Source organism: Penicillium verhagenii (assembly GCF_028828195.1).
Source record: "Penicillium verhagenii strain IBT 33310 chromosome Unknown utg000003l_segment0_segment0, whole genome shotgun sequence".
NCBI lineage: Eukaryota > Fungi > Ascomycota > Eurotiomycetes > Eurotiales > Aspergillaceae > Penicillium > Penicillium verhagenii.
In genome coordinates this window covers 1,092,727-1,112,691 of record NW_026643167.1, presented here as the reverse complement: position 1 = coordinate 1,112,691, position 19,965 = coordinate 1,092,727, and the positions used below count along the sequence as shown (strand labels likewise).

Sequence of the window (19,965 nt, the reverse complement as noted above, 5' to 3'; positions counted from 1 at the left end):
AGAGAGGCTGAGATCCTAGTCATACAATCCAATGTTCCTAAGTCCCTTCTCAAGACTACTCTCAAGTCTATTCTCAAGTCTATTCTCAAGTCTATTCTCAAGTCTATTCTCAAGTCTATTCTAAAAGTAACCCATATTTAGATCAAATCCCTGAAGATATTCCTACTATATATGATAAATACAATACGGGAAACAGGGCGGTGAAGTTAGAAATTGAAATTGGGATGTGACCTAGGGGTGGCCTCTATCGGCCGCCATAGTACACACCCTTCTCGCCCGCGGTCGCGCGACGCTAAAGCGGCACCCACTTCTCACCCTGGCGGCAGTGGGCAGCTACTGGCCGCATTCAAGCCACACGCCGGCCAGTTAGTAGTATGGTGGGTGACCACATGCGAATCCTGACTGTTGTATGTTTTTGCCTTTATTCTTGAAAGGCGATTGTGGAAAGATTCTAGGATAGTAAAAGAAATAGTAGGTCATAGGTTACTACAAGCTAAACAGGGCGCGCTTAGGTGCGCCGTGCGCGTAAGTTGTAACGCGCCCCAACTGTTAAAACTTAGGCTCCCTAAAGTCACGTTACCAAAGAAAAAACCGTCACCCGGTTAGAGAGAGAGATAGACTAATTATTTATTTACTATTAGTCTATTACTGAGGGTGCAGCACCACTAGAGTACTTCCGAGTCAGGATAGAACGCCAATTTTCCATGGGTCGTTGATTTCAAACGTTCCGTCGCCAACACCCACCTTGCTGGTTTTTCCTCTGACAAAAAAAAGGTTTTCAATGCCACAACATACCTGGATCTTCTTCCCTCTTTTCTTAACTTTGGTCTACATCTGGTTCCACAATACCGGAACCATGTCTTCTCCTTTCCTGACATCTTACCATGAAGAAACAATAGTCACCCAAATTACCACTATTTACACCCTACTTCTCAAGCTGAGCTACTTTCCCCCTGATTGCGTTACTTTCCCACCAGAGGGTGGCCACTTTATCAACGAAGAGCTATGCCATTCGCTCCATATCGCCCCTCGGGTAATCTCCCTGATGAAAAAGATGCCGTATGTGGTGGACGGCTACCATAAGCCGATCATATGGCAATCGCGCGCTTTTGAATACTTGCGCGATGAAGAGATCCGCAATGGCCGTGATCCTGAATTATCAGGCGCGGCCGATGACGACGAGCTGCGGTTGGACTTTTTGCGACCGTGGGAGGTTGCGCTGACTTGTTGGTTGGATGAAGGGGTTTCAGTCATTCTGGATACCAAATCAGGTATATTTCCACCCCACTCGATATATTTACAGGACAGGATTAACTCTGAACTAGATACCATTCGAGTCATTGATGAGTCTGAACCACCGGAAGGTGATTTCCGGGAAGAAACTGAGGCATACAATGCCTCCAACTACCTCCAGAAAATTATCGATGATATAATTCACTTAGAGATGATCTATTTTCCTGGTGGAGATATTGGCTATCTTCATCCGCCCGGGTCATGGGAGCAGATTCAAGTGAAGCGAATCTTGACCGAGGATTTCGGCTGGGGGGCTGAGTTTCGGGAGGAGGATTGGCGACGGGAGGGAGAGGAGATTTGTAAAGCAATCGGGGATGAGGGCTTGGATAGGGAGGATTAGAGGCAGAGAGGTGCTACACCGTTGGATTATTCCTGGTAATACTTGTTTGGGGGATCTGTTTCGGCCACTCTGCCATCATCATACTGTGAGTACATGCACTGCTCGACACTAGTCCCAATACTGACTGATATACGATACATGCAGGGCTTCAATGTTGTCGGCATGGGGCCTTTCCTGCATCGGTTCAACTTTATGAGTTACGATATCCACAGCATATGGGATGGAAAAAATCTGTATATGTCCGCAGTTGTCCAGTCCCACACCAACTTGACTGAAATTACTGAGGTCCTGGGCCTTCTTTAGCGGAACGATGTCAGCCACTCCAAGGCGATTCTAGGAGAGGCTTTCTACGGCCGCTGCTTCACGCTTCCTGGGACTTCATGTACCGAGCCCGGCTGCCCATTCAGTGGAGGATATTCGATTATAAAACGGATCGAGTTATATGCTTTGGGGATATCTTCACCATCAAAACAGACGACAAAGAGAAGTGGCCATTGCCATAAATAGACCTAATCAAAACGATATGGATTTTGAAACGCATCGCCGCTATGCCAGGAGCAAGAGAGCAAGAGAGGATGAGGAAGAGGATGAGGAAGAAAAAGAGTTATGCAAAGACGCTACTCCACCGTGTTCACGTTCACCATCCCCGGTATGGGTGACGGCGGTTCACTACAAACACTCGCTCATATCGAATTCGTATGACAGAATTGGATCAGCAGAAAGGTTTATTACATACTACCTACTCGTTGGTAGTAAATCACATAAATTATCAGTCCATGCACTCATATCTTATGCCTCTTCTTCTCCAGCATTGGTTCCAAAATCATTCTGCTTATCCCTGCGCCACACTAGCCACCACGAAGCCAGGATTCCCGAGATAGCTAAACAGAGAAAGCAAAGACAAATGATATATGATACATGATATGTTGGTCCGAATACCGTGCTGTAAATGAATGGGCCAGCAATCCCACTGAATTGTGCCAGAGCATTGGTAAGTCCAATTCCAATACCGGCACCTGCAGTACCGTCAAGAGCGCGAATTCGTTCCGGCCAGATAACGGGGTATGCTGACCCGGCACAAGCAGTGGCTACAGCCAACGCGATGTACTTGACGACAGAGCTTTTGACGGTGATTAATACTATATAACAGACAATGGTTGTGCTTTCGACTATTTTTGCTGTTAGTATCGATGTGAAAAGCGAATATGCATGAGATGGTCATCCTTACTTGCAACTGCCGTAGTCCAGGGTCGGATCCACTTTTTGTGTAGCAGGTATCCGAGGGTGTTTAGGAAGAAGAAACATACAACATAGGGCGGCTATTTATCAATTGTTTGATAATTTTTAGTCCGAGTTTCTCGATCGGCTCGTGGCATTGGAATTTCACTCACTATGTTCATCAACTGCGCTGAAGCCGTTGAGGTAAAACCGAGATCGTAGATGACAGTCGGCAAGGCGTACGTCACGCCGAACCCGCCAATGCCATGTCCAATCCAATAGAGTGCAAATGTATATAGCGTAGGACTGGAAAAAAGTGTCTTGATATTTTCCCAATCCCAGCTCCTCTCTTTTCCTGAAGGTGCTGAAGATGTAAGACGATCCTTGAGAAAATCTCGCTCTTCTTCAGTCAACATGCGTGCAGTCTCGGGGTAGTCTGGGAGACCAAAAAGTGCCACAATCGAGAGGGCGATCGCTGGTAGACCTTCGATAATAAAAAGCCATCGCCAGCCTGAAAGCACACCGATCCCGTCCATGAAACTGATAGCATAAGCTAGCAGTCCACTTAAAGCACCAGATACTTGACCAAGTGAGTAAAACAGGGCTATTCTCCAAGGCATTTCGGTCGCATTGTACCAAAATGCCATATGGAAGAGCACAGCTGGGTAGAATCCTGCTTCAGCCATCCCGATCGCAAATCTCACACACATCATTCCTGAGAAGTTTTGAACAGCCCCAGCAGAGCATGCACATATTCCCCAGAACAAGATCAGAATGAACATCCATCTCGATGGCGTAAAATATTTGAGCAAGATGGTGTTGGAAGGCTCGAAGATAAGATAGCTGTATGAGAAGATAGATTGTGTCCAAGACCATTGCGAGGCATCAAGATGAAGCTCCTTCTTGATTCCAGTACCTGCTTCCAAGTTTATGATGGCTGCGTTTGCGTAGTTGCTCGAATCAATGACCCGGAAGATATATACCAGCGAGTAGAAGCCAACAAGCCAGAAATCAATCTTCCTCATCACCCTTTTTTCGAGCTCATCGTTTTTGTGAATATCGGCAGATTCATGATCTGTTTCACTGACTTGAGAAGATGGCAAGCTGATTGTGGTGGTATGGTTCTCAGCCTTGCGGGATGTCATATTGGGATTCGCTTTGGTGCACATTCAATGTTGTAGGGGTCGAGCCGAGCTATTGGAATTGACAAAAAGATCAGCCTAGCAGCTTCAAACACCTCCAATTTAACTTTGGTTTAGGCCCCTCTTTACTCCGTGACGAGGTCGGAGTAAGCTTGTACCATGATAGTTCCGATCACGACATAAGCCCTTGGCCATCTCATTCAATCTGATAAACTTTTAATTCAACATCATTGTTGATAAAAATTTTGCATCACGCCAAGATGCTGGACCTTTACTGCCTGAATCTGGTGGGCCTCTTTATTTTTCTTTTCTTTCTTGGGCGCTCATGTCAACAGCATTTAGCGTGCTCAGCACAGCCGAAACACTGGGCCAGAGGTCAACAACCATGTCGATTGTGGCATAGCCGGCATAGAAAAGACTAACCATAACTGTGGACCAGGATGAGTGACCAGATAGGAAAATATCTTCGGTATCTCTCCGTTGGCACCATTCGAACGGAGTAAAAATGCCGGAATGTGCGACGCAATCTGGGACAACGATGGTATCATTCTAACCCCGCATTATCTGCCTGTGGTGAAACGACGAATAGGAAACTCAACAACTGTCAATATGGTAAAAATTAGCTTCTCTAAATATATAAGAATTCGCCTTATCCAAACGTAAAAAGCTGGCTTTTCAACTGACTATTGTCTCCCGCGATTCAGTATTGCAATTCAAAACACATCATGGCCCCTGTTGCAATTGAAAAGACTCTGCCAGGAGAAAATGTCGTGATAAAATCATGGACTCGCCCTGCACCCACCGAAGAGAGTCTGGATTGGGCTCCTCTGGTTGAGATTGATCTGTCTCGTTTTGATGAACCGGGCGGGAAAGAGGAATTGGCCAAACAGTTGTACGACGCTGTGACTAGGGTCGGGTTTTGGGTGGTAGTCGGGCATGGCCTGGAAGAAGAGCGTGTTATCCGCCAATTTAGTATTGGGAACGCATTCTTCAAAGAGCCTCTTGAGGAGAAGCGAAGCTTCGCATGCAATTTTGCGGAGGGCGAATATTTTGGCTACCGGGAGAATAGCAGGTGGATTGGAGAAACTGGTGTGAAGGATAATATAGAAATGGTAAGCAAGTAAAATCAGTCAAGAAATTGGCAATCAGCTGACCTTCTCAGCTCAATATCCACAAGCCAATTTCTACATGGAAGAATGTTCCAAAACACAGGATTGTACATCAGAATTGGGACGAGATTGCAAGCTTCCATCGCGATTTATTCGAGAATGTCATCAAAAAGTTGTTCGTCCTGCTCGCGATCACTCTTGAACTTCCTGAGGATTTTCTGGTTAACGCTCATGCCTATGAGCGGCGTTCTGATGACCACCTGCGATACATGATTTACAACACCCGAACGCAAGACGAGTGGGATAAAGCACAGGGTTACACTAAGGGTGGACACACAGACTTTGGCAGCTTGACGTTGCTGTTCTCGCAAAATATTGCTGGCTTGCAGATTCGAACTCCAGAAGGGGATTGGAAATACGTCAAGCCCGTTGATGGTGGAATTACATGCAACATTGCCGACACTTTATCCTTCCTTACAAATGGTGAGATTACATACCATGATCTGTCGCCGAGATTCCCATTCACTAATCGCCAGTAGGCTTTTTTAAATCTACAATTCATAGAGTCGTCACACCGCCGAAGGACCAACTCATCATTCCTCGTCTTGGATTGCTCTACTTTTGTAGGCCTGGGGATCATACCGCCATGAGAACAGTGCCATCACCACTGCTTGACCGTCTTGGTCTTCTTACCGAAGAAGATAAAGATACCGGCAAGCCTGTCGCCACAGGGACGGAGTATGTCCGGGCTAGGGTACGCGATGTCCACCATAAAACTGTCATTGATCGTCGGGAGAACACATCGTTTGAGTTCAAGGGATTAAAGGTGGCAAACCATTATGCATAGATCATATGTCCTCCACAAGTTGACTTTAAATGTCCCTTACTATGTTCTAGGTATTTTGTCAGTCGAAAGCCTCGGGCAGTTCAAGTTCTAAACATGTCTCTACTACATTCTACGTACGTTGCACTTGGGATGGGCATATACTGAGTACCTGCTAGTAAGATAGGTATTGTACTCAATACTCAATGCCTAGTACTAATTTTATATCTTAACCTTCAGCTTCCAAGTTGGGAAATCATGCGACGAAAGAGACCGCAGGTACCTACTAGGTACCCGAGTGGTAAAGGGGGAGAAATATGGCATATGAGCCTCATTTCTAAAAACTTCATAGTGGATTTTCAGAACAGCAAGTGAATACTGGGTTTATTCAGTCTGTCTCTCCTCCAGGTCAAATGGGCCGGGTTTTCTTCGTCTGCACAGTTCAGTGCTCTCACCTTCAAGTTAGTATTTCCTGAATCAATCTACTGATTTTCTTCCATTTTTGCGCACAATCCTTACTATTCGTAAGTGTGTACCCCATTTGCCCCTATGGCACCAGTCGGCATCCACGAGCAGACCTATGCAAGATAATAATCAAATGTAATATAGACCTCGAAAGATAGTTCCGGTCCCAGGCCAATGTCAAGATGAATACTGTTTTGAATATATGGAAGCCACGCCCGAAAGTGTCATTCTGATTCTAGGAGAACTGCATGGCTGAGCGAAAGACACATTTGAGAATGAGAGATAGCTGAAGAGAATTCAAATGTTCAGAAGTCTATTAAAATTCACTTCGATGTATGGTCCTCCTCCTATACATACTACTACTTACTACTGCTCCTAAATATGAACCTCTTGGGCTCTCAAGGACTGGATCGACCAATTAATGTATTTCAAAGTTAAGCTCTGTATAATTGTAGCTTTTTACTTAACTTTCAGATCTATCCTCCGTTTCAGGTTGCTACTGCCTAAAAGGTTTCAAATTGAAGCTTTGCCTATTTCATCTCTTGGGCTCTATACTTACTAGTATCTATACCTCTTCTTCCTCACTGCGTTCCAGGAGGCTATCCTTTTGGCGGTCTTTTTCGTTTCCTAGTATCTCTTCACCCTTCACCCTTTCCCTTCTCATCTACTTCCTCTTCTTCCTCTTTTCTTTTCCCTCTCCTCCTTGCCTCTCTCACCACCTTTCTCATTGCCATTCTCGCCGTCCCCACGCAATCACGATCTCCACTCTCCGTTTCCCGCAAATCCCAACATGGATGTCCTCTACATGGCGCGTGATCCCCCGGGTGCAAGGTTCCCGGGAAAGTTCCGTATTGGGGCTGATATCACTAATCCCAGATACGTATTCGAAAGCCGTCCCAACGGCCGTGGCCCCCGCCCCACCGGACCGTCCCGCTTCATTCGCATTGCTAACCACCGTGAATTTCTCGTGTGCGTCGAAGGTGCCTCAATCGAAGATCCCGATAACTCGCAGATAATCTCGGCCGGATGCGCCTTCAAGATGAACGCCCACGGTGGTATTGTCCGGTTCCCGTTGGAAGATGAAATTCCCACGGGAGAATCGAACTCGAAGAGCACGACCAATGCGGCCGTTCGTGCTACTATCGGCTTTTTGCAATCTCGTGATTGGTCTCGTGAGGGTTTTGACCGTCTTGTTATTGCGTCGAGCAATGAGAGTCTTGTGGAGGGAATTACGGTTAATATGCGACACTGGGTGCGAAATGGATGGTTCAAACGCGACACCGATATCCCTATCAAGGATGTTGAGCTCTGGGAACTTCTTTTCGATGAAATTCAGACGTATGATACCCGGGGTTTGACTATCACCTTCTGGCACATCAATGGCGGGTGGAGCCAGGAGACTCTTGCGCATGCTGAGTTGGCTGCTGAGATGGACGCTCCCGAGAGTTGGAAAAGAATCCGGGCTACGGGGATTTAGAAACTGGGCTCTAAGCCATGGCCTTCTTTGGAGGGCGAATGATCTGCGCTCGTGATGATCAATGCATTGACGGAATATTAGACCCATCTTGATTCTTATGTCGTTGAGGAATCTAAATTCAAGGATACGAATACGGATACGCGTTTCCACTGTTTAGTAGTATGTATTCACATCTTACAACTTACAACTAAAGACTCCGAGTTGCTAATTAAATATACAGCTTGTACCTCCACTGTAAGAAAATACTTTTCTGAATGAAAAAAAAGTAAAATCAAGACTAGTATGTTCAATTTGATGGTATTCGTAATCGTCGTATCAGACAAATTTTGTCTCACTAGGTAACCAATATGTGCAGCTGACTCAAAATAACAATAATGCAAAATCATCAGTCAAATCCTCCTTCCCCCTATGCCGTATTATTTTGTATTGAAGAGTGGTGATTATATCCATATCTCAGAGTATGGGTATTTAGACATCGTCAGCCTCGTGCATGCGAACAGTCAACAGATCAGCAGGACACATAGTCAAAGTCAAGCCATAGCGAATCGGCTGATCGGAATTGACATCCTCGATCTGATCAAAGCGCTGCAGCAGACGAACGAGCACATATCCAGCCTCGGTGAGAGCGAACTGCTGACCGATGCAGATACGTGGACCACCGTTGAAAGGTAGGTACTCCCAGCCTGCCTTGCGGCTGGCAAAGCGCTCGGGCTTGAACTCCTCCGCGTCGGGGCCCCAGATATCCTTACGGCGCTGCATAACGAAAGTGCTGTACGCGACAGACTCGCCCTTGCGAATATAGACGGGGGACTCGCCATCTGGACCACCGCCACGAGGGATGGTGGTGTCACGAGTTGCGGAGCGACGGTTGAAGGGGACGACGGGGTAGAGACGAAGAGACTCGTTCATGCAGTACTGCAGGTACTGGCAGGATTTGAGGGCGGCGAAGGTCATGTTCTGCGGGTTGTTGTAGGTTCCAAAGGTCTCGATGATGGTCTCGCGGAGCTTGCGGAAGATCTCAGGGTTGCGCGCAAGGGATAGAACGGTCCAGCTGAGGAGGGAAGCGGTGGTGTCACGACCAGCGAGGAGGATGTTGAGGAGCTGCGAGCGCAGCTCGATGGGGTCACGGGTGGTGGCAGCGAGGGCATCGAGGAAGACGTATTGGGCTTTCTCCTCGTCAGGGACCTTCTTCTCGTTTTCGGTGTTCTTCAGTGCGGCTTCGACGATCTTGTCCACGAATGCGTGGACCTGCTTATCAGAGTGTCGGGCTTCCTTGGTCTCGGCGAGGAAGGAGAGTCTCTCGAACCGAGCACGCTGGGTACACACCCACTGGGACTTGTCAAAGTATGCGGCGAAGTTATCATCGGGACGCTCAAGGCCCTGAAGGGCCAGGAGCTGGCTTTCCACACTCTCTCCGAACAGGAATTCAGTCGCGGAATCCATGGTCAGGCGGAAGAAAATGGTCTGGATGTCGGTAGCCGCGGTCCACTTGTTGGCGGCGACCGGCAGGGCCTGCATCGCTTTCTGTACGTGTGTCTCTTCTAATTCCAGCTGGCTGATTTGATCACGGGTGAACTGAGGACGGAGAAGGCCGCGCGAGTGGTTCCATTCCTGGCCATCGGCCGTGAACTGCAATAAGTCAGTATTCTGCAAAGGCAGAGCAGCGCGTACACACTGCTTGGTGTTCAAGTAGACACTTACAATTCCAGTTCCGAGGAGGGGGTGCAGGTTTCGGCGACGGGGGGGACCAAGCTCAAAGTCCTTGAATTGAGTTGCAAGTACAGCTTGAACGTTCTTGGGGTCGATAGTGAATGTCACGTCTTGTCCAAGGTTGCGCATGATGAAGGTCGAGACAAAGCGGTTTTCCCGTTCGCTCATCATTTGGCAGCGGCGAGTGGACAGCTGGGGAATAGTCTTCGTCTTGTCGGCTGCCATGGATTCTTTGAGGGTTGAGATTCCGATCGGGTCTTTGCAGGGCAAGCGAGGCGCGGGACCACAGCCCAGAGCTCGAGCTCTGCGAGCATGTTGCCATGAGTTGACAGCAAAACGAATGATCTGTAGGACCACCGCGGCTCCGATAAAGCCCAAGATAAAGGTAGGCGTCATGGTGAATGGGTCGATGATGATTACAACGCGCCACGAAATCTGCGGGCACGGGGAATATTTAAAAGATATTTATGTTTTTTTTAATACATTTTATTTGATTTTCCTTGTCATGCAACCTCGGTTCATAGCCCCGTCATAAGGGCCGCATTGACGCAGCATACCCGACGATCCTTGCGTCAGGGGCCAATAAGGGCGGGTACGGAGGTCAGGTTCGATCCTCTCCATCGGGTTTCGTCCATTTTTCAATTCGAACTCCGGTCTGTGATCACCAAAGTCCAGATGTCACGGGCCAGTTACTCGGGATGGAGTTACAGGCCCGAATCCATTCCACTTTTTAAAGGTTCTTCCGGAGATGAGCGACCGGAGCATTTCTATCAACCGGACGTAAACCGCATTAAGGAATGGCGTCCCCACAGTTCTTTGAACGGGGCAAGATCTGAAACACAAGACAGTTCGGCAAAGACTTGGAAGATCGTTCAAAAAATAAAAGGCTTACGGTTTTGCAGTTTGATGTATAAAGGAGGGCTTAGGGAAACACAGCCACATTCAAACGGGTATACATACTGATAGTATAAGACCGGATTTGGCATGGATGAAATAAGGGTTGACATCATGCATGATGTTTTAAAATCCCTGCTAGTTTGACCCTCTTTTAGTGCAAGGTTCTGACTCCGTATTGCCGTACTGAAGTAACTAAAAGTAGTAACTACATAAAAGTACTAAGTAAAATTACTTTAGCTGTTTAAGTGCGAAACCTGACTAAGTGTGAGGAAGTGTGGGTTTTCACGTGACTGGTACAACTACCTGTTTAGGAAGGCGGCACATACCTCTTTTGGTCTTTTGGGGGCCGGTGGTTACATTTTGGTTACATTTGACATTCTACGGAGTAACTTCTACTGGATACACTCCGTGCCCGGCGTAACTTTCCATCTCCTTGTCCGATATTGTTCCAACACACTTGCTTATTTCAGTCTTGTGGCCGAATCCCGATACATTGTAATTTATATTGTCAATAAGGTCACGTGCGTTGATCTCGGCACAGGAAAGCCGGAAATTGTGTCTCTTTAGTAATATCACCTAATAACTAATCCTCCAATACGGAACAGCCGAGGCACTTGAGATGATTATTGATCACCATAATAAAACCTACATCATCACTATCATGATTTGTGATCGGGTCTTCTCATTTTGCATCTAATCTAATTTCTACTTCTTTATCCTCCCTAGGCAAGGATACGTCGCAAACCCCGACATGCTTTCGGACACTCTGTCGGCCAGGTCCTACCTCGAGCTAGGCGAAGTACTAGCTCCGCGGGCCGAAACATCACAAAGTTCCGAAACCCCTCAGAGCCTGGAATCGGCCCTTGAAACTCCCTTGGAAGGAGAGGATAGGTCGGGCCCGCACTTGCGGCCTAGAAAGAACCCACCAGCAATGCCGGAGAAGACCGAGATGGGTCCCGATAGACCTATCCCTATCCGTAAACGAGGCCGACCGAGACTAGAGACAACCAAAGATGCCGTTGCGATAGAGGTAACCTTGTAACACTCTATATGACTTTAATGAAAGACTCTGAGATCGCCTGCTGATCTCCCCAATCCAGGAACGGCGCATGCAGGTTCGTCGTGCTCAGCGTACTTACCGACAGAAAAAAGACACAACAATCCAGACCCTGAAAGCACGTGTAGAAGTGCTGGAACAGACACTTCAGAATGTGTCAAATCTGCTTGGCCCAACGGACCATAACGTCAACAACAAAAATGCTACTGACACCATCGGGCCAAGTGCACATGATTACGGTCGCACCAAGCGACTAATCCTTGCTGAAATCAACAAAACCCGGTCATCCTCACACGAGAAATCGTCAGCCAACAATAATAAATACCAACAAGTCATACACAATACTGAAACTCCTGAAAATAAATGGAACATGTTCGGATATAATGTCTTCCACACCAACGACCAAGTATTGGAATCAAATCCCCACAGATCCAGATCCAGATCCAGATCCATCCCTCGATCACCCACCCCACTACTCAACCGCCTCTTCCCCACAACAACAATCTATACCTACAGCAACCAAGAATCAAACCTATCGCGGCGCCTCCACCGCTTCTGTCTCGAGCACATATACCGCTGGCTGACAGACCCACATTCCGACCCAGGCCTCATGACCCGTGTCTTCGGCCTCCTCCCATGCATCCACGACATACCCGGCGTATGTCGGAATTTTCGTCGTATCCTTCAATCGGAGATAGGCAGTCCGCTCGAGGGCACGAAACTCCCATTCTATGTCCTCGGGGGTGCGGGGACGCATTTTCCTCGTGCCGAGTCAGCCATGCCTGGAAATGTGCGGAGGCCGGGCAAGATCTTGCGCAGGTTCGCGTGGATCTTACGGAGAGGTGGGATTCGGGATTGGGATGAGGATTGGAGTGGAGATGCGGAGCCGGAGAGACCTGAGATTTCTTCGCCTATGAGTGTAGAGGATCGTTTGCGCTCTTTGGATCTTGATGGGGATTGGTTTGATTGCTATGATGTCCAGGGATACTTGGAACATCGGGGTGTTGTGTTTGATGGTTCGTCCTTGTGGTTAAAGGTCCCTGCTCGGACCGTTGGAGATCTTTACGGTGTTTCATCAGATGGATCTGCAGCTCGGGTATATGGTGTGAACGAGGCCTCGCCAAATGACATGAGCGGTTGGCGTTATCTGAGCCAATCGACTTATGTGTTGGATGTGGAGTGTTTCTTTGACTGTGAGTATCTGATTCGGGCCGCGTCTTAAATCCCCACGCTAACTTTTCCAGTGCTGCTAGCCAACTTGAGGATATTAGGCCGAGCTCCTGGATTTCGATTGTGGGACGTAGACGCGGCTCTGCGGACAGCGATCCACCGGCGGTCGTTTGGTTAAGAAAGCACCACAAATCCTCTTTTGTCTTGCCTGCGCTGTCGATTATTACAATAATGATAATATATGATGATTATTTGATGTGTGATTTTTTTTTCCCATTCAGTGAGATCAAATTGTGTCATTGCATTTATTGTTGGGTATATCGCATAGACATCCGGCATGCCTCATAAAGAAATTCGCAGGCTCCACTTATGGACAGGCAAGTTCGAAGCCGAGTAAACCTCATCTGCTCATCCCATGTACCTTCCGTTCCCCGTGTACAGAATCTTTGTGGTAGATCTAGCAGCAGATCTCACAGCACTCGAAGCAGGCAAGACCGGCGCAGCTGGAACAATGTGTTAGCGCCCGTAGTTTCAATACCAACAACACGGCGGTTACTTACAGTCCGCAGCAAATACCACCGCCACCACCACCACGCAGCTGCATCTGCATTTGCTCCTGGTTGGCCTGATGGTTCACAGGTTAGTTATCATTCTAACTTTTTTTGGCGTCATTAACAAATTGGCGGGGTTTGTCTTCACGTACCGGCTGCTCAGACACGACGTGGTTGGCAGAGGGGGCGGCAGGGCTGGAGGGCTGCTGCATAGCGATGGTGTTGGTGTTCTCGTGAGCGCACTCAGCCTCAGCGGCGGGAGAAGACTTGAAGAAGTTGAAGTTGAACATGATGACGGTGGGGGTGGTAGTAGATCGGTGGTGGTGAGAACGTGAAGGTGAGAACGTGAAGAAGTTAAATCAGAGAAGAAGTGGACGATTTAAGTAAACTGGAAAGAGATCGGCGCAACTAATGAAAGAGAAATAGAATTTGCTGCAAATACACTTTCAATGTGGAGGATCGGCTTCAATTAAGTACTGACTGGGCTAGTGGCCCCCTCTAATCTCCCCAACCATTTCCATGGGGCAAGGGCGCGCATCCTGTGTGATGTCGCATACCAATGAACACCTGGCTAAGGATGCATGTAGTTTCGTGCTAAGTATAGTTAGCGTCGGACTGATCGGAATGGTGCTGCCTGAACTGCGCCTATACACCGCCACGATGTCATTGGAACTTTGAACAGCCTCATAAGATTCGTACAAGTCTTCTATAAACAGCTCAAATGGGTCTCTCCCGGTCCTTCTCCAGTACCCATGTTATACGCCACTGATGCGAAATACGTCTCCTTCATTCATGGAACCTTCTCTTGTCAACAAATCAATAAACGCTGACGACAAATGTGTGCGCGTTACGTGTGTGCCGCACTGCCGCTCAGCCCTAAAGCGCGGCGGAGTGCCAAGACCCTTGGCAACTAACTTGATTGGTTCTTCGGATCTGTTATTCGGATTCACAGCTTGGCGAGGATGCCATCGGATTGCAATACGGAGAGATAACATTGCTGGATATCGCTGATTGCGTTGCATCTAGTGGATCAAGTCAGTCATCACAAACCCAAAATTATACCATGCATAAGTGACTGTGGAACAAGTTAACAACATACCCAGCCAGCGCCATGGTAATCTTCAGCTCTTGGCGAAGGATCCGGATCGCTAGTTCGACGCCTTCTTGGCCGTTGTACTATTTGGTGTCAGCTGCATATTCCTGAAACTTTGTGGCTTTGTGGCTTTGTGGCTGAGAGGTGGCGTACCGCTAGACCCCAGATGGGGATTCTGCCCAGAAAGCAGTGGCTGGCGCCTAGGGCGATGGCTTTGAATATGTCGGATCCACGGCGGATACCTCCGTCGATTGTGATTGGAATCCGTCCCCGCGCCACAGGGGCGCATATTCTTAGCGCGTCAAGTGTGGAGGGAACGCCATCTAGTTGGCGGCCACCATGGTTGGAGATCACGATCCCATCGATACTGTATTTTATCGCAAGCTCGACGTCTTCGGGGGAACACACTGCCGATATTGTCAACATCGAATACTCATGGCTCAGTCACTGAGATAGCCATATCTAGAGATCCTCTTGGTTCTTACCTCCTTTGAGCCAGATAGGAAGGCTAGTGTGTGCTCTCAGCCACGGGATCGCTGTCTCCCAGTCAAGAGTAGGGTCTTTCACACATGGGTCAGCTATCAGTTCAAGCCGATCTCTACTATGGGCATACCGTAATTTGTCCGATCGGAAGTATCAGCTCCACTACTGAGAATATTGGGATATTCCATGTCTTCAGGAATACGGAACTCATTGCGATTTTCGTTCAACCTCTTTCCCAAGACAGGCACATCGACCGACAAGAACAAGGCCTTGTACCCGGCTTCTGAAAACACACAAAGCGAGCTTCGTTAGTTCTAACTCCGAATCATCACATCACCACCAAGCGATGGGCTACTTACTCTCTGCCCGTTCCAACAGCTGGATTGTAATCCCACGGTCCTTCAACACACACATCTGCATGAAATATGGATTTTCCATACCCTGCGCTTTGACATCCTCTATGGAACAGGTCGCATAAGACGACAAACCCATGCCGATATTATATTTGGCTGCAGCTCTGGAAGTCGCGACTTCTCCATCGGGATGTGCGAGCTTGTGAGACGCAGCGGGACCAAAGCTAAAGGGCAACGATACCCTGCTGCCAAGGAATTCTGTACTTGTGTCGATCTTCTCGACGTTGACTAGGACTCGGGGGCGAAGTTTGTAGCGATCGTAGGCTTTCTCGTTGTCGTTGAGACTGTAGGCCCTGTTAGTTTGGATAGCTGATATGGAGAAAGATTGATTGTCAGACGTGATCAAGTCCATTGCACCTGCGTTATAATAATCTGTTGGAGTCAGACTTGTGTTCTGAACTCATTCCCAAAGTAGCGACACTCACCTCGATATGTTTTGCTGAGATTCTTGCCTCCAGCTTCCTTGAGGTCAGCGATGCAGCAAACATCTTTGTGAAGAGTTTCACCCCGATGAGACATGTCGATACAGGTACTAGTATGTAGGTATACTTTTAAGGTTGTGGGAGTTAATGAAGCTGGCAGTTGGGGAACGGAGCAAGATAAATACCCGCCAAAGGTTTCTGGGGAGCTCCAGATAGCATGTTTACTCCGCGGTGATTTAGAAAAGAATTACAGTAACCTTACTACCCATGTGTACTGTTGGCATTGACTTGCTATCGCAAAAAGACCCACATGGTGAGATCCGGAATGGCTTTCCCTTTTAGATATACCCCGCATACCGCATACCGTGCTTTATTAAAATGTTCTTACATTTTTCAGTCAGTAAAAAATTCAACTTTCCTCGCTGTACTGCAAGCATTTGAACATTTGAAAATCAATTGACCATGACTCGCATCTTTCTGTAAGTACCATGTGCCTGGTAGAAACTGAGTGAGACATACGCTGACTTTTTTCTATAGAACGGGCGGCTCCGGCTATATTGGTGGACAGGTACTCCATACACTTCAGTCAACACACCCCGAGTATGAATGCATTGCTCTCCTACGTGACAGTGAAAAGGCTGCTACTGTCTCAAAAACCTACCCTCGCGTCCGTATTATTCTGGGTGACCTCGACTCTACATCGCTGATCGAGGAAGAAGCCCGCCAAGCCGATGTGGTCATCAGTAAGATAGTTTTGATGTTGATTTCAATCCATCTCAGCGAGAGTGCTAACAAATCTCAGATGCTGCTACTTATAAGCATCAGCCCAGCATTGAAGCCATTGCTCGTGGCCTAGCCAGCCGCTCCACGCCTGGTGAGTAAATATAATCTTTGTGAAGGAAGACGCTCCTAATGCATTTATTCAGGGCATTGGATTCAAATATCCGGTGCAAGCATTCTTTCAATCCCAGATATCGTGAACAAACGCTTTGGAGAGGCGTCTGGCAAACTCTATGACGATGTCAATGATGCCTCTGAGATTCGCGACATAATTAAACACAACGCAAACACCCGAGTGGCAGATAACTACCTTGTCAACCTCGCAGGCCCCAAGACAGCATTGATCTTTCCTCCCATAATCTACGGTCAAGGAGAGGGTCCCGTCAACCAACGCAGTATTCAAATCCCAGAGCTTTCTCGAGTGGCGATTCAGACACGGCAAACCGTTCAAGTGGGTAAGGGCGAAAGCACCTGGAGTAACATCCACATCTCGGATCTAGCCAACGTATTTGTCGGCTTGGTCGAGAAGGCAGTTGAGGGCGACGATAATTCTCTGTGGAATCATGATGGTCTCTACTTTGTTGGTAATGCCGATGTGTTGGTAAGTTGAGCACACTATTTGAAATTGGTTAGGCAAGAAGCTGAACTTCCTGATAGTCATTTGGCGAAATTTCTCAGCTGGTAGCTGAGACAGCTCATGGTCTTGGTTTGACTGACTCAGCTTCAGTCAAGAGCGTTGGTGGCAGCGATGCTGATGAGTTGACTGCCAAGGGTAGCGTTTTCTGGGGTACCAATGCTCGGCAACACTCTCAGAGGGCAGCCAGATTTCTGGGATGGAGCCAAAAGGCCCACTCGCTTAAGGAAGAGATTCCGACTACTGTGAAGGTAGAGGCAATTCGATTGGGAAAGTTGTAACATGTTAGCTAGTATGGTTCTGTAACTTCTGTTTGAACAAGAGGGGAGCGGGGTAGATTAGATAAGTTCAAATAGGAAGGCAATTCCGACTCCGCAAGAGTCAAGACAGGCTACTATCTTCTTGGATTCTCCTTCAATTATTGATTACAATTATTGGATCCAATCATTACTTTCCTTGCAGGTGATTCCAGCAATAATTCAGAAATGGCAAGGTCCACACGAGCGCGTACCCGCCGATCTCACATTTTGGGCGGATGTGTTACCTGCAGGCGTCGACACGTCAAATGCGATCAAAGACGGCCCGTGTGTCGCACTTGTCGGAATATCGGTGCTCCATGTGAGGGATTCTCTGATCAGCTTCTTTGGGTGCATGGGGATCATAATGCGGAGGTGGCAGAAGATGGACCCCGGGCGACTCGTCGGCATCTCTACACGGGTTTGTCTGGTCCTTGACTAATACCTGTTCGCATTCATGGACTAAAACTTATCCGTACAGAGAAGGACCGTCTATCTATGACTGCTCATCTAAAAAGCAATCTTCTTTCTGGTTCAATTGACCTCTCACTAGCCGAAATCGAGCTAAGATCTCGAGACTGCGATTATGCGACAGATGACAATGTTGTCATTGGGCCTTTTGGAGTGCTCAATTTCGCTTCCAACACAGAAACACAAGATCAGCCGCCCTCTGAGTTCTTATCCCAAATAGAAACTCAACCTTTAGTTGAACCCTCTGTCTTGCAGGAGGATGGAGCTTTTACGGTAGACCCTGGTCCAGTCATGGCTTCGGCAGATGCTGTCGTCACAGAAGGAATCCAGGATACTAGCCCGCATTCGATCATAGATTCTCTATCAGGGATGAACGATTTTCTTCACTGGTCTGACTTACTAAGTTTTGATATTGATCCGTCAGGATTAGCAAAATATCCCACTTTGAGCATGCAGCCCGACATGTCGATTGATCTCGACAACGAGACAGGTTTGATGCCGCTCACTTCCAGTACGAACAATGGATCCATGACACATTTGCTTTCCGATCAAACGTCAATTGATTTGGTATCTGCTGTACCCGATCTTCTTCACAATGCCCAATTCCTGTTGAAGCACTTCCAAGATGTCGTGATACCCCACATTATGGCAATTCCTTTTGGACTCAAATCACCATGGAAGATGTTGAACTTACCTGCTGCGGTAGTCACTTTTGGCGACTCTACTTTCCTTGGGACGGATGGTGTCAGTCACGCCCGGCTTGCCAATCTCTTCGGAATTATTGCCTGCTCTGCTCTAGATTTGGCTTTGAGGCCACATGATGGAATATTGGAGTCCAGTGATCATTGGCACTATACTGCAACCCAGCTGTACCAAAACGCAAAAGACCACATGCAGATATCACTGCAACATGAAACTCAAGGTCCAAGGAAAGCCAAATATAAGGACCAGCTGATGTCTGCAAATATTTTAACACAATATGCGGTGCGGAAGCCTGATCCTACGTTTAAGCAAACCCTCGCGGATTCACTGATATTCCTATAGATCTTGTCAGGGCAGCAGCAGCATGCACGTTGTTTTTTAATAGATGCCGAGCAGCTTCTACGACTTCGTGGGTTGTCTAAAACCCGAATTTCCAAAAAGGCCCGTCTTTTGCATCATGTCTACACATGGTTAAGAATTCTTGGAGAGAGCACCTTCGTTCTTCACGACTATGGCCTATCCTATTCATGTCTCGATAATCTCGGATCTTCAAGTCAAACTCATGCACCTAGAGCCATTGGGGATGCTAGCCCTGTACAAAGCGAGCCTAATCCACGTCTTGATGACTTTCTTCGCCTGGGGAATCAAAATTCCGATAATGACCTCAATATCGACGAGCCCAAAGATCGCGCATCTGGATACAATGATATCCATCTACACGACTCCCGCAGCTTTTCTGAGCAGCTTTACAAGCAAATATATGGCATTCCGGAAACATGGCTCAGTCTCATATCACAAACAACCAGACTCGCAAACGTCATGGAAACTTTCAGAGTCGCCAGAAGCTCGGGTAAGGCCGTTAGCATGGAGGTCTGGGAAAAGTTACAGCGCCGAAGTATGCGATTGGAGAATATGATCTGCTCGTTGAACTTAGGCCGTAACAGAGCACATTCTACCGACCTGCAAAGTCTTTCTAAGCCCCACGCCTGTATGCTGGAAGCGTTAAACCAGGCACTTATGATCTTCTTTTATCGCCGCATTCGCAACGTCCACCCTGCTGTATTGCAAGGGCATGTTGACAACGTTATCAATGCATTAGAAGAGTGCAATGACACATTGTCAAAGGATGTGCAAGCCGGTCCTGGAACTGCTTGGCCGATTTTTATTGCGGGAAGTGAAGCCCTCACCAACACAAGGCGAGAGGGTATCTTGAGATGGCTGGATAACGCAAGTTCAAAATGTGGATGCACTTCATTTGCCACGGCGCGAGACGTCATGATGAAGGTTTGGCGAATGCAAGATGAACACCTGATAGAGAACCGGGGAGACCCGATGCTATCGTGGACTGATGTTGTTAAAAAAGAACAGATATGGCCCTTATTCTTTTGATTCTTTTTTTTTGGCAGCGTTAATGCTCTC

General features: G+C 47.6%; 9 protein-coding genes across 9 annotated transcripts; 5 read left to right on the top strand and 4 right to left on the bottom strand.

Annotated features, from left to right (window-relative positions):
* Positions 1-856: 856 nt before the first annotated feature.
* Positions 857-1,633, top strand: N7466_001814 (uncharacterized protein; the record flags this gene model as incomplete). The annotated part of the gene is made up of 1 exon (XM_057161212.1): positions 857-1,633. The coding sequence occupies one exon, from the start codon at positions 857-859 to the stop codon at positions 1,631-1,633; it is 777 nt and encodes a 258-aa protein (XP_057024497.1).
* Positions 1,634-2,422: 789 nt separating this feature from the next.
* On the bottom strand, positions 2,423-3,996 carry N7466_001813 (Major facilitator superfamily domain general substrate transporter; the record flags this gene model as incomplete). Its single annotated transcript, XM_057161211.1, has 3 exons — positions 2,423-2,802; positions 2,862-2,952; positions 3,025-3,996. 3 exons carry the CDS (start codon positions 3,994-3,996, stop codon positions 2,423-2,425), a joined length of 1,443 nt encoding a protein of 480 aa, XP_057024496.1.
* A 722-nt stretch (positions 3,997-4,718) lies between these two features.
* Positions 4,719-5,949, top strand: N7466_001812 (uncharacterized protein; the record flags this gene model as incomplete). Its single annotated transcript, XM_057161210.1, has 3 exons — positions 4,719-5,105; positions 5,156-5,585; positions 5,642-5,949. The coding sequence occupies 3 exons, from the start codon at positions 4,719-4,721 to the stop codon at positions 5,947-5,949; spliced, it is 1,125 nt and encodes a 374-aa protein (XP_057024495.1).
* A 1,231-nt stretch (positions 5,950-7,180) lies between these two features.
* Positions 7,181-7,867, top strand: N7466_001811 (ribonuclease H-like protein; the record flags this gene model as incomplete). Its single annotated transcript, XM_057161209.1, has 1 exon — positions 7,181-7,867. The coding sequence occupies one exon, from the start codon at positions 7,181-7,183 to the stop codon at positions 7,865-7,867; it is 687 nt and encodes a 228-aa protein (XP_057024494.1).
* A 468-nt stretch (positions 7,868-8,335) lies between these two features.
* N7466_001810 (cytochrome P450) lies at positions 8,336-9,973 on the bottom strand (the record flags this gene model as incomplete). Its single annotated transcript, XM_057161208.1, has 2 exons — positions 8,336-9,496; positions 9,569-9,973. 2 exons carry the CDS (start codon positions 9,971-9,973, stop codon positions 8,336-8,338), a joined length of 1,566 nt encoding a protein of 521 aa, XP_057024493.1.
* Positions 9,974-11,225: 1,252 nt separating this feature from the next.
* On the top strand, positions 11,226-12,879 carry N7466_001809 (uncharacterized protein; the record flags this gene model as incomplete). The annotated part of the gene is made up of 3 exons (XM_057161207.1): positions 11,226-11,504; positions 11,575-12,724; positions 12,776-12,879. The coding sequence occupies 3 exons, from the start codon at positions 11,226-11,228 to the stop codon at positions 12,877-12,879; spliced, it is 1,533 nt and encodes a 510-aa protein (XP_057024492.1).
* A 279-nt stretch (positions 12,880-13,158) lies between these two features.
* Positions 13,159-13,542, bottom strand: N7466_001808 (uncharacterized protein; the record flags this gene model as incomplete). The annotated part of the gene is made up of 3 exons (XM_057161206.1): positions 13,159-13,204; positions 13,262-13,326; positions 13,405-13,542. The coding sequence occupies 3 exons, from the start codon at positions 13,540-13,542 to the stop codon at positions 13,159-13,161; spliced, it is 249 nt and encodes an 82-aa protein (XP_057024491.1).
* Positions 13,543-14,198: 656 nt separating this feature from the next.
* Positions 14,199-15,760, bottom strand: N7466_001807 (alpha-hydroxy acid oxidase; the record flags this gene model as incomplete). Its single annotated transcript, XM_057161205.1, has 8 exons — positions 14,199-14,274; positions 14,352-14,428; positions 14,499-14,752; positions 14,831-14,905; positions 14,959-15,111; positions 15,188-15,525; positions 15,580-15,613; positions 15,667-15,760. 8 exons carry the CDS (start codon positions 15,758-15,760, stop codon positions 14,199-14,201), a joined length of 1,101 nt encoding a protein of 366 aa, XP_057024490.1.
* A 365-nt stretch (positions 15,761-16,125) lies between these two features.
* N7466_001806 (uncharacterized protein) lies at positions 16,126-19,935 on the top strand (the record flags this gene model as incomplete). The annotated part of the gene is made up of 8 exons (XM_057161204.1): positions 16,126-16,142; positions 16,201-16,406; positions 16,466-16,537; positions 16,590-17,044; positions 17,101-17,328; positions 17,540-17,794; positions 17,857-18,828; positions 18,889-19,935. 8 exons carry the CDS (start codon positions 16,126-16,128, stop codon positions 19,933-19,935), a joined length of 3,252 nt encoding a protein of 1,083 aa, XP_057024489.1.
* Between the last annotated feature and the right edge of the window lie 30 nt (positions 19,936-19,965).